The sequence below is a fragment of the Desarmillaria tabescens genome (genome assembly GCF_030435595.1).
Source record: "Desarmillaria tabescens strain CCBAS 213 chromosome Unknown EV420scaffold_7, whole genome shotgun sequence".
Taxonomy (NCBI): Eukaryota; Fungi; Basidiomycota; class Agaricomycetes; order Agaricales; family Physalacriaceae; genus Desarmillaria; species Desarmillaria tabescens.
In genome coordinates this window covers 1,070,364-1,080,994 of record NW_026848306.1, presented here as the reverse complement: position 1 = coordinate 1,080,994, position 10,631 = coordinate 1,070,364, and the positions used below count along the sequence as shown (strand labels likewise).

General features: G+C 48.0%; 6 protein-coding genes across 6 annotated transcripts; 3 read left to right on the top strand and 3 right to left on the bottom strand.

Annotated features, from left to right (window-relative positions):
* The first annotated feature begins 139 nt into the window (after positions 1-139).
* On the top strand, positions 140-1,420 carry EV420DRAFT_1520183 (uncharacterized protein). The gene is given in 7 exon segments (XM_060472147.1): positions 140-290; positions 425-427; positions 529-591; positions 744-806; positions 819-1,191; positions 1,249-1,335; positions 1,391-1,420. The coding sequence occupies 5 exon segments, from the start codon at positions 150-152 to the stop codon at positions 1,053-1,055; spliced, it is 507 nt and encodes a 168-aa protein (XP_060335121.1). The 5' UTR covers positions 140-149; the 3' UTR covers positions 1,056-1,191; positions 1,249-1,335; positions 1,391-1,420.
* Positions 1,421-2,813: 1,393 nt separating this feature from the next.
* Positions 2,814-3,927, top strand: EV420DRAFT_1638725 (uncharacterized protein; the record flags this gene model as incomplete). The annotated part of the gene is made up of 4 exons (XM_060476869.1): positions 2,814-3,344; positions 3,394-3,403; positions 3,457-3,702; positions 3,764-3,927. The coding sequence occupies 4 exons, from the start codon at positions 2,814-2,816 to the stop codon at positions 3,925-3,927; spliced, it is 951 nt and encodes a 316-aa protein (XP_060335120.1).
* Positions 3,928-4,109: 182 nt separating this feature from the next.
* Positions 4,110-6,298, bottom strand: EV420DRAFT_1520175 (WD40-repeat-containing domain protein). The gene is given in 8 exon segments (XM_060472146.1): positions 4,110-4,656; positions 4,706-4,781; positions 4,828-4,912; positions 4,965-5,319; positions 5,371-5,408; positions 5,464-5,587; positions 5,649-5,928; positions 5,948-6,298. The coding sequence occupies 8 exon segments, from the start codon at positions 6,190-6,192 to the stop codon at positions 4,228-4,230; spliced, it is 1,632 nt and encodes a 543-aa protein (XP_060335119.1). The 5' UTR covers positions 6,193-6,298; the 3' UTR covers positions 4,110-4,227.
* Positions 6,273-7,809, top strand: EV420DRAFT_1109001 (pyruvate dehydrogenase). The gene is made up of 4 exons (XM_060465871.1): positions 6,273-6,617; positions 6,667-6,745; positions 6,802-7,604; positions 7,661-7,809. The coding sequence occupies exons 1-4, from the start codon at positions 6,334-6,336 to the stop codon at positions 7,746-7,748; spliced, it is 1,254 nt and encodes a 417-aa protein (XP_060335118.1). The 5' UTR covers positions 6,273-6,333; the 3' UTR covers positions 7,749-7,809.
* On the bottom strand, positions 7,740-8,409 carry EV420DRAFT_1109224 (uncharacterized protein). The gene is made up of 3 exons (XM_060465872.1): positions 8,286-8,409; positions 8,117-8,225; positions 7,740-8,059 (listed from the first exon to the last, which is right to left on the bottom strand). Exons 1-3 carry the CDS (start codon positions 8,318-8,320, stop codon positions 7,871-7,873), a joined length of 333 nt encoding a protein of 110 aa, XP_060335117.1. The 5' UTR covers positions 8,321-8,409; the 3' UTR covers positions 7,740-7,870.
* Positions 8,410-9,534: 1,125 nt separating this feature from the next.
* Positions 9,535-10,532, bottom strand: EV420DRAFT_1618708 (uncharacterized protein; the record flags this gene model as incomplete). Its single annotated transcript, XM_060475380.1, has 2 exons — positions 9,535-10,225; positions 10,282-10,532. The coding sequence occupies 2 exons, from the start codon at positions 10,530-10,532 to the stop codon at positions 9,535-9,537; spliced, it is 942 nt and encodes a 313-aa protein (XP_060335116.1).
* Between the last annotated feature and the right edge of the window lie 99 nt (positions 10,533-10,631).

Genomic DNA, 10,631 nt, shown 5'->3' with positions numbered 1-10,631 from the left:
TTTCTTTCATTCCTCCAATGTCTTTGCTTTCGCTTCCCTTTTGGCGTTAGCTCTTGTTTTGCTCATCATCTCCACTGACTTTTCTGCTCCTCTTTTCGCTAGGTAGTCTGCTCGCTCATTCCCTACGATATCCTTGTGGCCTGGACACCATGAGATTTCGACTGTATGTGAAGGGTTGCTGTCGAGGAATTGCCGTATTCGACGATGAAAGACTATCGAGAATTCTTGTCCGGTCTTGGGTAGGGTGTCGAATATCGCATCGACTGCTGATGCGTTGTCCGCGAAGAAGTGTAAGTGCTTTATTTCTTCATCTTCTTTTGCGTGGTTCGTCGCTTTTGTCGCTCCCATCGCAAGGGCTGCCATCTCCCCATCATAGACCTCTGCTTTCTCTCCCAGCCCCATGCTGAGCTCGAAGGCCTGTGTCCCGTCTCTGAATCCCACTACTCCTGCTCCTACTCGCCTCTTTCCCCGTACGTCCCGCTGTGATCCATCTGTGTATATTAACAGGTGTTCCCGGGTTTGCAGCCTTTTTATGTTACTGTTGTGTTGGCATGCCGCTGCATCTTTCGTCTGGCCGTTCGTTCCATTTATGCTAAGTCTTTCCCTGTAGTCGTGTTTGGTGCATCTCCATGGTGCTGCAAATTCCGAGAAGGGGTGTCTCCCTATTGATCGACGAACTGTTATGGTGTCGCAGATGCCTTTCTTTTCATTGCCATCCTTTAACATGATTCTTTTTCTTTTTAGGTTCAGTTCCAGAACACGATTTGACTTCGTGTCTGGTATCACTCAAGTACGTTGTTTCCTACTAATCAGTTTGTTGTTGTAGTGATATTTGCGTAGGCACACAACGATCAAGAACCTGCGACGATACGTCGTTACTGATGATCTACTTGGCTAAGACCAGCATTTTAGCATACAGGGAGCATGGAGTAGAGTTACCTTTGAGTGCGCGTGGGTTAGGCAAGATATTCAGAGTGGCATCGATGTCTGAGTGGGATGCAGGTGACGAGGGGAGTTGCTACGGTGTCGGCTACACGCTGCATGTGTACCTTTAGTTGCCTTTCATCCATCTATGATACTTTTGAATTCATAAAATTGATTGAGGATTTGGACTTGCTATGGTTGCAGTAGCCTCCAACTTGATTTGCATAGTACAAGGTATGCAGTAGGAAATATTTTCATTTTCAAGACCTAATGCATATGCAGGGATGGACAGAAATTCGAATGGAGAGCAAAAGCATAACATACATTATTATCACAGCTCGGATTAGATGTTAGATTGTGCAAAATGCGAGCTTTTTTGCACCACCACACTTCCAGTTTAAATCAATCAAACTGTATTATATGTTTCAGCTTGAACAAGCACGTTCACGCAGATTAATTTACAAACCGTTTCTTCATACAAAAAGGAAAGAATCGGGGACCCGGCAACTGCCGCTACTGGATAGTTCCGAAGGATCTGTTCCGAGAGTCACCAGCTGTGTGCTTCTAGCTAGCTTCTGTCTACGTGCAGAGCCTTAGTCGTTTCGCGACACGAACCAATGCTCCGGTAGCCTCTGCGAACCACCCTGATTGAAGTACTAGAAGTATATGATATTGCGATCTAGTTAGCTCTATCTATACCCATACTTCAACTATGCAATCGCTAGAAGCACCGGCATTTCAACCTAATAGTAACTGAGTTTACTAGTGATCTATGCATCGGATATAAGGATAGCTGGGCGTGGTGGCCAAATTCTACACATGAGGCTTCAGGTTTCTCATACCGGTATCAGACTTCGTACACTGGCATCTTCACCATCACCAAGGCAATCTTTGAACTACTCTTATGTTCCAACCATACGATCGCAGTAACACCGTGTTTGCTCAGTCTGGTCATAGCGTACCAAGGAATACCTGATTCACAGATGAGGACCTCGAATAATGTCTTCCTCCTTGATATCGACAATCATCACATCTTTTACGTTCGCTACTACCGAACTTCTTGCATGGTTTTCTTGTCGATGGCTGTTTGAGTGTGGGGGCTCGAGTTGTTACGGAAAAGGTGTGATGTTTATCGTATGCTGAGAAGTATCGGACCTGGCCAAATATCGAGATACTGAGTGAGAAATATCAAAGATCGCAGCAGAATGGTCGAGACAGGACATCTCATGGTCGTCGCTCTAGTATCTTGCTCAGCTCTTCCAAATCAATACTCCCATCTGCCACGCCGATAAAGACGTCTACATTCCTAGTCACGTCCTTGTTGCGTAACCAGTCCTGGAGAATCCTGCGCCTTCAGGCACATGTACCCTAGCAAGAACTCGGCGCATTTGTTCCTATCCATGAATGGGTCTACTCCTCTTCAGCACGGGTATCATGCAAAGACAACAGAGGATACACACTCTTCATGATCTCATGCGCTCTTCGCTCCTATGCGGGGCTCGTACTTACTAGCGCGCTATCAGCAAGGGACGGACTAAAACCGACTTGAACTCGTTGGGTTTGCAGATGATGAACTAGATGTGCATTGGGTATCGTTGCGATATGTCGGTGTGAGGAGGCAGGCGACTAGACTCGTAACCGTTTCTCTGTACACTTGACGTTTTTTTGCTTGCAACGTCAAGTGTGATTAGAGAGACAGTCACCAGTCTAGCGGGCGACGGAAGACGACATGAATCGTTCAGGATCATTCAACGTTCACGTTCAGGGCCACAGCTTGCCGATCCGATTGCTTCTGCACGAGACAGACATGAGCGTTTTGCCCTTCTCCCCAACTATGAGTTAAAAATGGGTGAGCTCGGCATTCTCCGTTTCTCTCTCTTCCAACCACCATGCTGGCCCTTCGCTCACACCTGCTGTCAACTGACGCGTTTCATCGGCTCATATCCCGTCATCAATATAGATACTTGAATTTCCGCGACTTACTCCCTGCCGATTCTCTTCTGCGCGTCTTCTCCACCCAGTATTGCTTTGAGAATCGACATGCACTTCTTTCTCTCCTGTCTGTACTTTGCCTTCTGCTTTTTGTCACGATATCCTTCGTATCAAAGCGAACGTACAAGTCCAAGGGAAATATTCACCTTAAAGCTCTCTCGACCGTCGTCATTCCAACACGTAACCGTTCACAGTCAATCAAATACACAGTCAACTGGAAGGACCGACGAATGGAAGTCTCTCTGGGCGCTCTGGTAGAGAAGGTCAAGACTGGAGCTATTGAAATGCGTAATCCTAGAGCAGATCTTTCGGACATGTTTCGTGAACGCTCGAAGGTGTACGGATGGACGATCGGACTGCACGTTGAACCGACGTGGTCGACCAAAACAATGGCGTGGCTCTTGAAGGATCATTTTCTCTATTCCATGGTAGACATCGTCAATTTTGGTATATCTTTGATAGACTGATTGGTTATAGGCGTCGAAAGGTGACCAAACTCTGACTATATGCGCTCATTTCACCTGAACTTGGCAAATAAAGCTCCTCCTCTGCTCTTGTTATCAAAAGGACCCTCAATGCTTCACCTCGACGTGGTTCCTCACTCTGAAATGGAGTCATCTATTGCTTCGTACATCAAGTCTCTCGCTGTCGGAAGTACGACAACGATCGAATTCACAACCATTTCGCCCCACACAGCCTGGATGAGCAAGAACTTCATTCTATGTTCTCTTCCCTTGCGTACTTCTACGCCACTTCTCGTCTCTCTCACCGGTGTCCTCTCTGTTTGTGCGCCAGCCAGGATCAAATCTGTTGTCAATATCTCTGAGAGATACGCGGACTCCCTTAGTAACTCAGGCAGAGAGATTAGTAGAGGATAGAGCAGAGAGGATCGCATTCATAGACCGGTATGGGTTGGATATGTGGAGAGAGCGACGATTCCTCATGTACTGGGAGGCTGCGTTGTTGGATGCAGGACATGTTACCCGGTGGATAGTTGAGCTACAGCAATAAATGTTCATCTTGTATCGCATCTTGTTCTATCCTTCCTCTAAATGAGAAGTGGTATAATGTAACACGCCGGAGTCCTTTTATATAACGTCCAACAAAAACAGGAATAAGTTAGCCATTGGTACACCAGTTTTTAAACTTAATCCATGTCCATAGATATCGTACGTGTGCGGTGGGGCTTCAAATGCCGTGGTCGCAGCGCAAGTGGTCGTATCCAAAGCTTGACATGACCAGATTTTGTCGCCGTCATTAATGATCTCGGAAGAAATGCCACGTCTGCCAATAGCTCGCCTTCGACCTGTTTCACCTAGCGACGAGCGTCAGGGCAAGGACGATGCCAGAAACAGACCCACAAACCAAGACAGGCTGTACGACAGCAATCTCATTCCGCGAGGGTGCAGGATGGTAACGAGGATAAGGTTTATCCTCGGTAGGCGAGGGTAGATACAATGCGGATCTATCGCGTTTAAAAGCAAGCGAAATGGTGGATGACATTGATACCCGCTGATGATGGGTTGCCTGGAATTTAGGTCGATGAAGGGCGCCACTCGAGAAATCCCACAATATGAGTTTGTTGTCTTCGCCCACGCTACCGAATCGGTATGTCCGTCCGTCACAACGCAGGTCATCGAATGCAACAGCAGTTACAAACGACGAATGTCCTTGGCATCGTGCAATTACTCGCTGTTCCCAAGGTGAGAATATAGTCAACAGGTCGTCTTGACCGCCCGTCTGCAGTAGGATGAGATTCAGACAGTCCTGGAGGAACCTCGAAACTTACCAAAATGAACCTGCCATCCGGAGACCACGCAATGCATGTTAGCGCACCAAAATAGGACGCATAGCAGTCGACTAGTCTGACGAGAATTATTCTCCGTCAATTCATCAGCCTTTGTCACTTACTGTTCGGCCAATGCATCGATTACCCTCAAACACCCGTCTTCTGAGATGGCACCCACATACTTGACGTCAGGAGAGAAGGCAAAATCTACATAGGAATACGTTATAGGAGATTTGAAATGATAAACAAAACCACGTACCCACGACACTCTTTCTGGATACCTTCCAATGGCTCACGGGGTTCTTGACAGCCTTCTCCCTCTCCCTCTCGTTTTTCAACCCAGCGCCACCGGTCACCGGATGCCAGGGTGGGATGGTCACAAATATGTTATCTATAGGATCCCAATCTTTCTGCGAAGTGTTATCGTCCGACGAAGGTAGCGACCCTGATCCCGAAGAACCGCTCTGAACCACAGGCTCTTGGGGCTTGAAAGTTCCATCGTCTCGTTCCCTGTCGTAGACAACGATTGTGCCGTCTGCATGTGATACAAGAAACAGCGTAGATGAAGATGGTACCCATCGGACGGCAGTGCAAGGGGAGTTCGATATACAACCCTGTGAAAAGGAGTTCAGTGCACTGAAAGATACTGATTGGACTAAAAATACCTGCTTGTTCAGACGAGAATACCTGGAAGAAATGGGATCTAGGCGATGATAGTTAGTACACAATTAGTTGGCAGAGAGATATGAATAATTTACCCAACCATATGAGATCGCCGGTGCTGAAGCCAATAATCACGTCGAGACACTCGGGCGAAGCTGTCAAAGTGTTTACATCATGACAAGTGGGAAAGGCGGAGAACGTTACTCTCGCCAGCGGTTCCTAGAGAGAATCCAAAGAAATAACGTCAATGAAAGGCAGGACAGGTGAATGGCAGCCACACCTTGCTCTTGGATCCAGTCTCCACCCACAAAAAGCTCTTTCCAGTATTATAGAAGAGAAATGTCATGTCGCCCTGCTTGGACTGTAGCGCCTTGGGAACGTCTGCCCGAGTAATGAACGTCGAGGAGGTTGTCCGGATATTATGTTTTGGCCTTCCGACATGCTTCTTCTTTGCCAGCCCTGAGTGAGAGAACAGGGCATGGTGCTCATGGGGTATCGTTGGATTCACAGGCAAGTCAGGACCTCCTAGCGGAGGCGATCCGTCGTCGTCCCCAGTATCACTGCTTGATTGGCTATGACCAGTCCTCTCGGCCCTTGTCCTTCACGTTCCTCGTATCCTTATCCTTATTCCCACTGAGCAGCTGAGCAAATCCTGGCGCACTCCCCGCGTGCTTGGCAGTAGGATAACGAACAACAATGGTGGATACACGAGTGGGAAATGGAGAAGCCGGGGGATTAACGTGAGCGACCAGGAAGAAAGGCTTGTGTTCCTCGATGATGGAGTACACGCCCTCGGGAGCGACGAAGGTCGATTCGCTTTCCATCAACGACGACGGCAGGCGACGAGCTGGAGGGCACAATGGTCTCCGGCCAAAGTTGATCAAATAGCAAGGGACATATTTGCTATCACACATGATGACGATACCAGGCTCGGATCTTCTTCATTCTCGCCACCATCATCTCTCATGCTCACCAACACCAGGGTCAATGCCTTAGCTCGCTGTCTATCACGACGTGGACGACTCTGGCGACGTTACTCTACCGAAGCTGTAGTGGAACCCCCTCCTGCTGGTGGGCATCTACCTTCAATAGCTACATCATCATTGCTCCGGCCTACGCGAGATTTGGCGATTCGTACCCCTGGGCTCGTGTGGACCGATGAAGACGGCTCTGGACCGTCGCGGAATATCATTGGTGGCAGAGAGACGCGCAAGATGAATCTATACCAGGCTGTCCGGGACGCGATGAGGTATGATAATCTTGTCTCCTGTAGAGAGCTCCTACCAACGGAGGTCTAGCATTGCCATGTCAAAGGATGACCACGCTGTTGTGTTCGGCGAAGATGTCGCGTTTGGTGGTGTATTTAGATGCACGATGGTGAGTTCCTTGCGACTACGCCACTTCTCCTTACCCATTTCCATTGAGGTCTTTAGGGTCTAGCAGAAGAATTTGGTCGTGAACGAGTCTTCAATACCCCCTTGACTGAACAGGGCATCGTAGGGTTCGGCATAGGCATGGCGCTGATGGGCCATACTGCCATCGCAGAGATCCAGTTTGCTGACTACATATATCCTGCATTTGATCAGCTCGTGAACGAAGCTGCCAAGATCCGCTATCGTTCTGGTGGGTCATATAACGTAGGCGGGCTCACTGTCCGTGCACCTACCATGGCAGTTGGTCATGGAGGACTTTATCATTCTCAGTCTCCGGAAGGTTTCTTTATGGGTGCGGCCGGTCTCAAACTCATCATCCCTCGCTCTCCTATCCAAGCCAAAGGTCTTCTTCTCAGTTCTATCCGCGACCCTAACCCTGTCATCTTCATGGAGCCTAAGATTCTCTATCGTTCTGCCATCGAGCAAGTACCTACGGACGACTTCACCCTTCCCGTTGGACGCGCCGAAACGCTTATTCGCGGTTCAGATTTGACATTGTTGACGTGGGGTACACCAGTGTATCACTGCGAGACCGCGATGCATATGCTCGCATCCCCAACACCGGAGATGGAACAGCATGCTCCTGCCGCGTTACGCAAAGCTCAGGTGGAGCTCATCGATTTACGGACAATACTCCCTTGGGATATTGAGACGGTAATTGAGAGCGTGAATCGCACAGGAAGACTGGTAGTCGTGCATGAAGCTGGGATGACCGGGGGTGTCGGCGCGGAAATCTGTGCCCAAGTACAGCAACGATGCTTCTTAAAGCTCGACGCACCAGTCAAACGAGTTACGGGATGGGAGTGAGTATCATCCTCTTCTCTTTATATCAAGTGCTGACTGGATGTTACACCAACAGCACTCCTGTGGCACTTCAATATGAGAAATTCGTTATCCCTGATGCGCTCCGGGTTTTTGATGCTATCGTGGAAACTCTTTCTTATTAGCTTTGTATCATTCATTCTCTCGGCTTTCAGCAAGTGTAGGAACATCGACAATCATTTTGTAAACGCAGTTGTATCAGTGACTCTAATATCACGAATATTTCGAAACGGCTTATAGAAGATGTCTACAGCAGAATATTCCTCGCATGCAATAATGAGACAATTCGGGTCGGGCCGGAAATCGCGTCTTTCATCTCTGAGAAGAAGAGATTGTAATTGAGAAAGCACCTCCCAGAGCTGATATGTTGATTAATTCCTCTCTTCGGACAAATACTTACCTGTCGCCACCACAAATCGCAAGCCGCCTTAACGATCTTCCTAAAAGGTGAGTGCCCAACCTCGCTGATTGGATTTGTGATCATGCAACTCACTTGTAAGCAAGTGTCAGTTCTAGCAACAGAAATATCCTGAAGTAGACCAGTATGGTATCCTGCGGATGTATCGTAGATGCTTTCCATCGATAAGGGATGAGTTATCTTGCTTTCTGTGATGGTCAAAGGTGTCATATTCTTTTCTAACTGGGGATTAAGACTTACCAACGCTGCAACTAGTGCTGAACAGTACCAAAGGACCATCACAGCTATGGTTCCTTTCAGCACGGTACACTTTTTGCCGTCTAGGTCCCCAAATGATGTTCGTCATACAGTCCTCGATAAAAATGTACCCACCTTAACTATATTTGATGGTAGTCAAGGAATAACAACGGTGAAAATCTTGCAAACAAGGATTATTATCGTGGCTAATGGTCGGTGGGTCATCGGTCTCCATCTAATCGTGTACTCATTGGAATAGTCAAGACTCGGAGATCTGATAGTATGGAAGAATACTCGGTCGGATTCACTCTCTGCACCTTGCGATGGCTTGGAGTCAAGTGTTTTTCTATTGGTGGACGTCTGCTTCTAACTTGATACCTCATCCAGTCGCCAAGAGACTCTCCAGTAGATCAAATCTAAAATGAACCAGCAGGTCAGTGAATTTTGCTTGAGAATCAAGGCATACCTCCAAACCTGTCTAGAGCGGAATCGTGACTGGAGGATGAGATCAGCTTTGCTTCCATGACAAACATATCTCAAGCCCGGACCAACCAATGCTTCTCCGTCCCCACTGGGAGTCCGAGACTCGGTATTTTACAGTGGCTGCTGCTGAGTTTCAACGCCGACTCGGACTCGGCTGCGTGGAATTTTTGGAACTGGAATTATTCATTGATACGAAGATGGTGGTGGTGCTAGATACGATTGCCAAGGAGTCATGATGCAATAGATGAAACCGTTCGAACTTCAGAAAACCAGTGGAAGCTCCCGCGGGCTTTCATGTTTCAAGGCTGGTATGCGCGCTAACGCGTATCTTCAGAGGCAGTAGAACGGAAACGCGTCGGGAGCGGCAATTACCGACTGTTCATGTTTCGCGGATCCAGTGCATACGCTGTATTTTTTTTAGCCATATTCGAATTGAATGCTCCAAGTGTGAGAATGACATGAACATAGCATGGGCGAACGTTTGAACTCCCGTGCTCGAGGCGCGGACACTACTAGAGCTACAACAAATTGAATACAAAAAACTCTCGAGTGAGGTAATCGACTGCCACTGGCAGAATGGAAGAATAAGAAAAGTAGCAAGCTAGTAACGATTTCGACAATACGGCGGGGGTATGTACGAGCACAACCGCTTCGATACCAGCAAGAGAGGTTGTGCGCCGGGAATGAGTGGCAAGCGATCGGAAAGGGGGTCTTAATCTAAGAAACGAGGTATGTACTTCAGGTTAGATCAAGGATAAATAATATGAAGGAATCTAGAAATTAGACCAAGAAATGATCTCTTCTCGAGAAGAGAACGCTGGACCCTCCATCTGCACAGTGATTCCAAGACTAGTGCTTCGGACGGGTCGCTCAGCCTTAAGACCCTTGACGGGCTTGATGAAGCACCATGCAGGAACAACACCAAGCTCCACGTTAGGCTCCGCTTGAGCACTCGGAGATTTGAAGAGAGATTTAGCGTTATTGAAATTCGAGGTGCTCTCCCTTCCAACGACACACCAGCCGTCGTCGAATGATTGTACGACTGTTAACCGCTCGCCGAGAGTAGTGACTAGTTCATCGGGGAGGATGGGATTAAACAGTTGACGAATTTTACGAGTTGTGCCAGTGGTGGGGGATGAATCAACTGAAGAGCTGGAAGATATAACTGAAAAGCGGCTGACTGTACTAGCAGTGCTCATGAAAGAATTTCGGATCATTGATGAACGATTTAATTGTATGACAGAACCGCGGGGATTGGGGGCTGCAGCTGTCAACGCAAACGCAAAGGGTTTGGGGGAGAAAGGGCGCGGAAAATTGCCCGATTGTCGGTGGAATTCAAGGATATCTTGAGTAGTCTCCTGTACTGGTGCAGGACGGTTTGATGTCAACACTTTGTCCGGTAGGACTACAGAAGGAGTGAGCTGCTCGCGAGAGAACGTAGAGCCTTGGATGGCTTGTAGGTTTCTAACCGAGAATACATAAGCATAATTTCAACACAAACGAAGGAACCGAAGACTGACTCGGGAAGGGGGGCCTTTTCAGTGGGGACATCACCGTCTCTGACGAGACCTTTGACAGATAAGAACGCAGCTCCAAGGTTTTCTTCCCTCTTTGCTTGGGCCCGTCGTCGATATCTTCTAATGGCGAGCCACAGAGCCACGCCGAGCAGGAGTACACCCACTACAACAAACCCAGCAATATAAATTGGGCGAAGAGAAGACGAACTCGACATCGCTGCAGAATTTTCATCTCGAACGGCAATTGCTGGCATGATAAAGGGGTTTCGATGTCGGATAGGTGTAAAGAGCGACGAATAATGAGTGGACGGACTGAAGCCGACTGGTTTACGACCTGAATAAAATAAAATAAA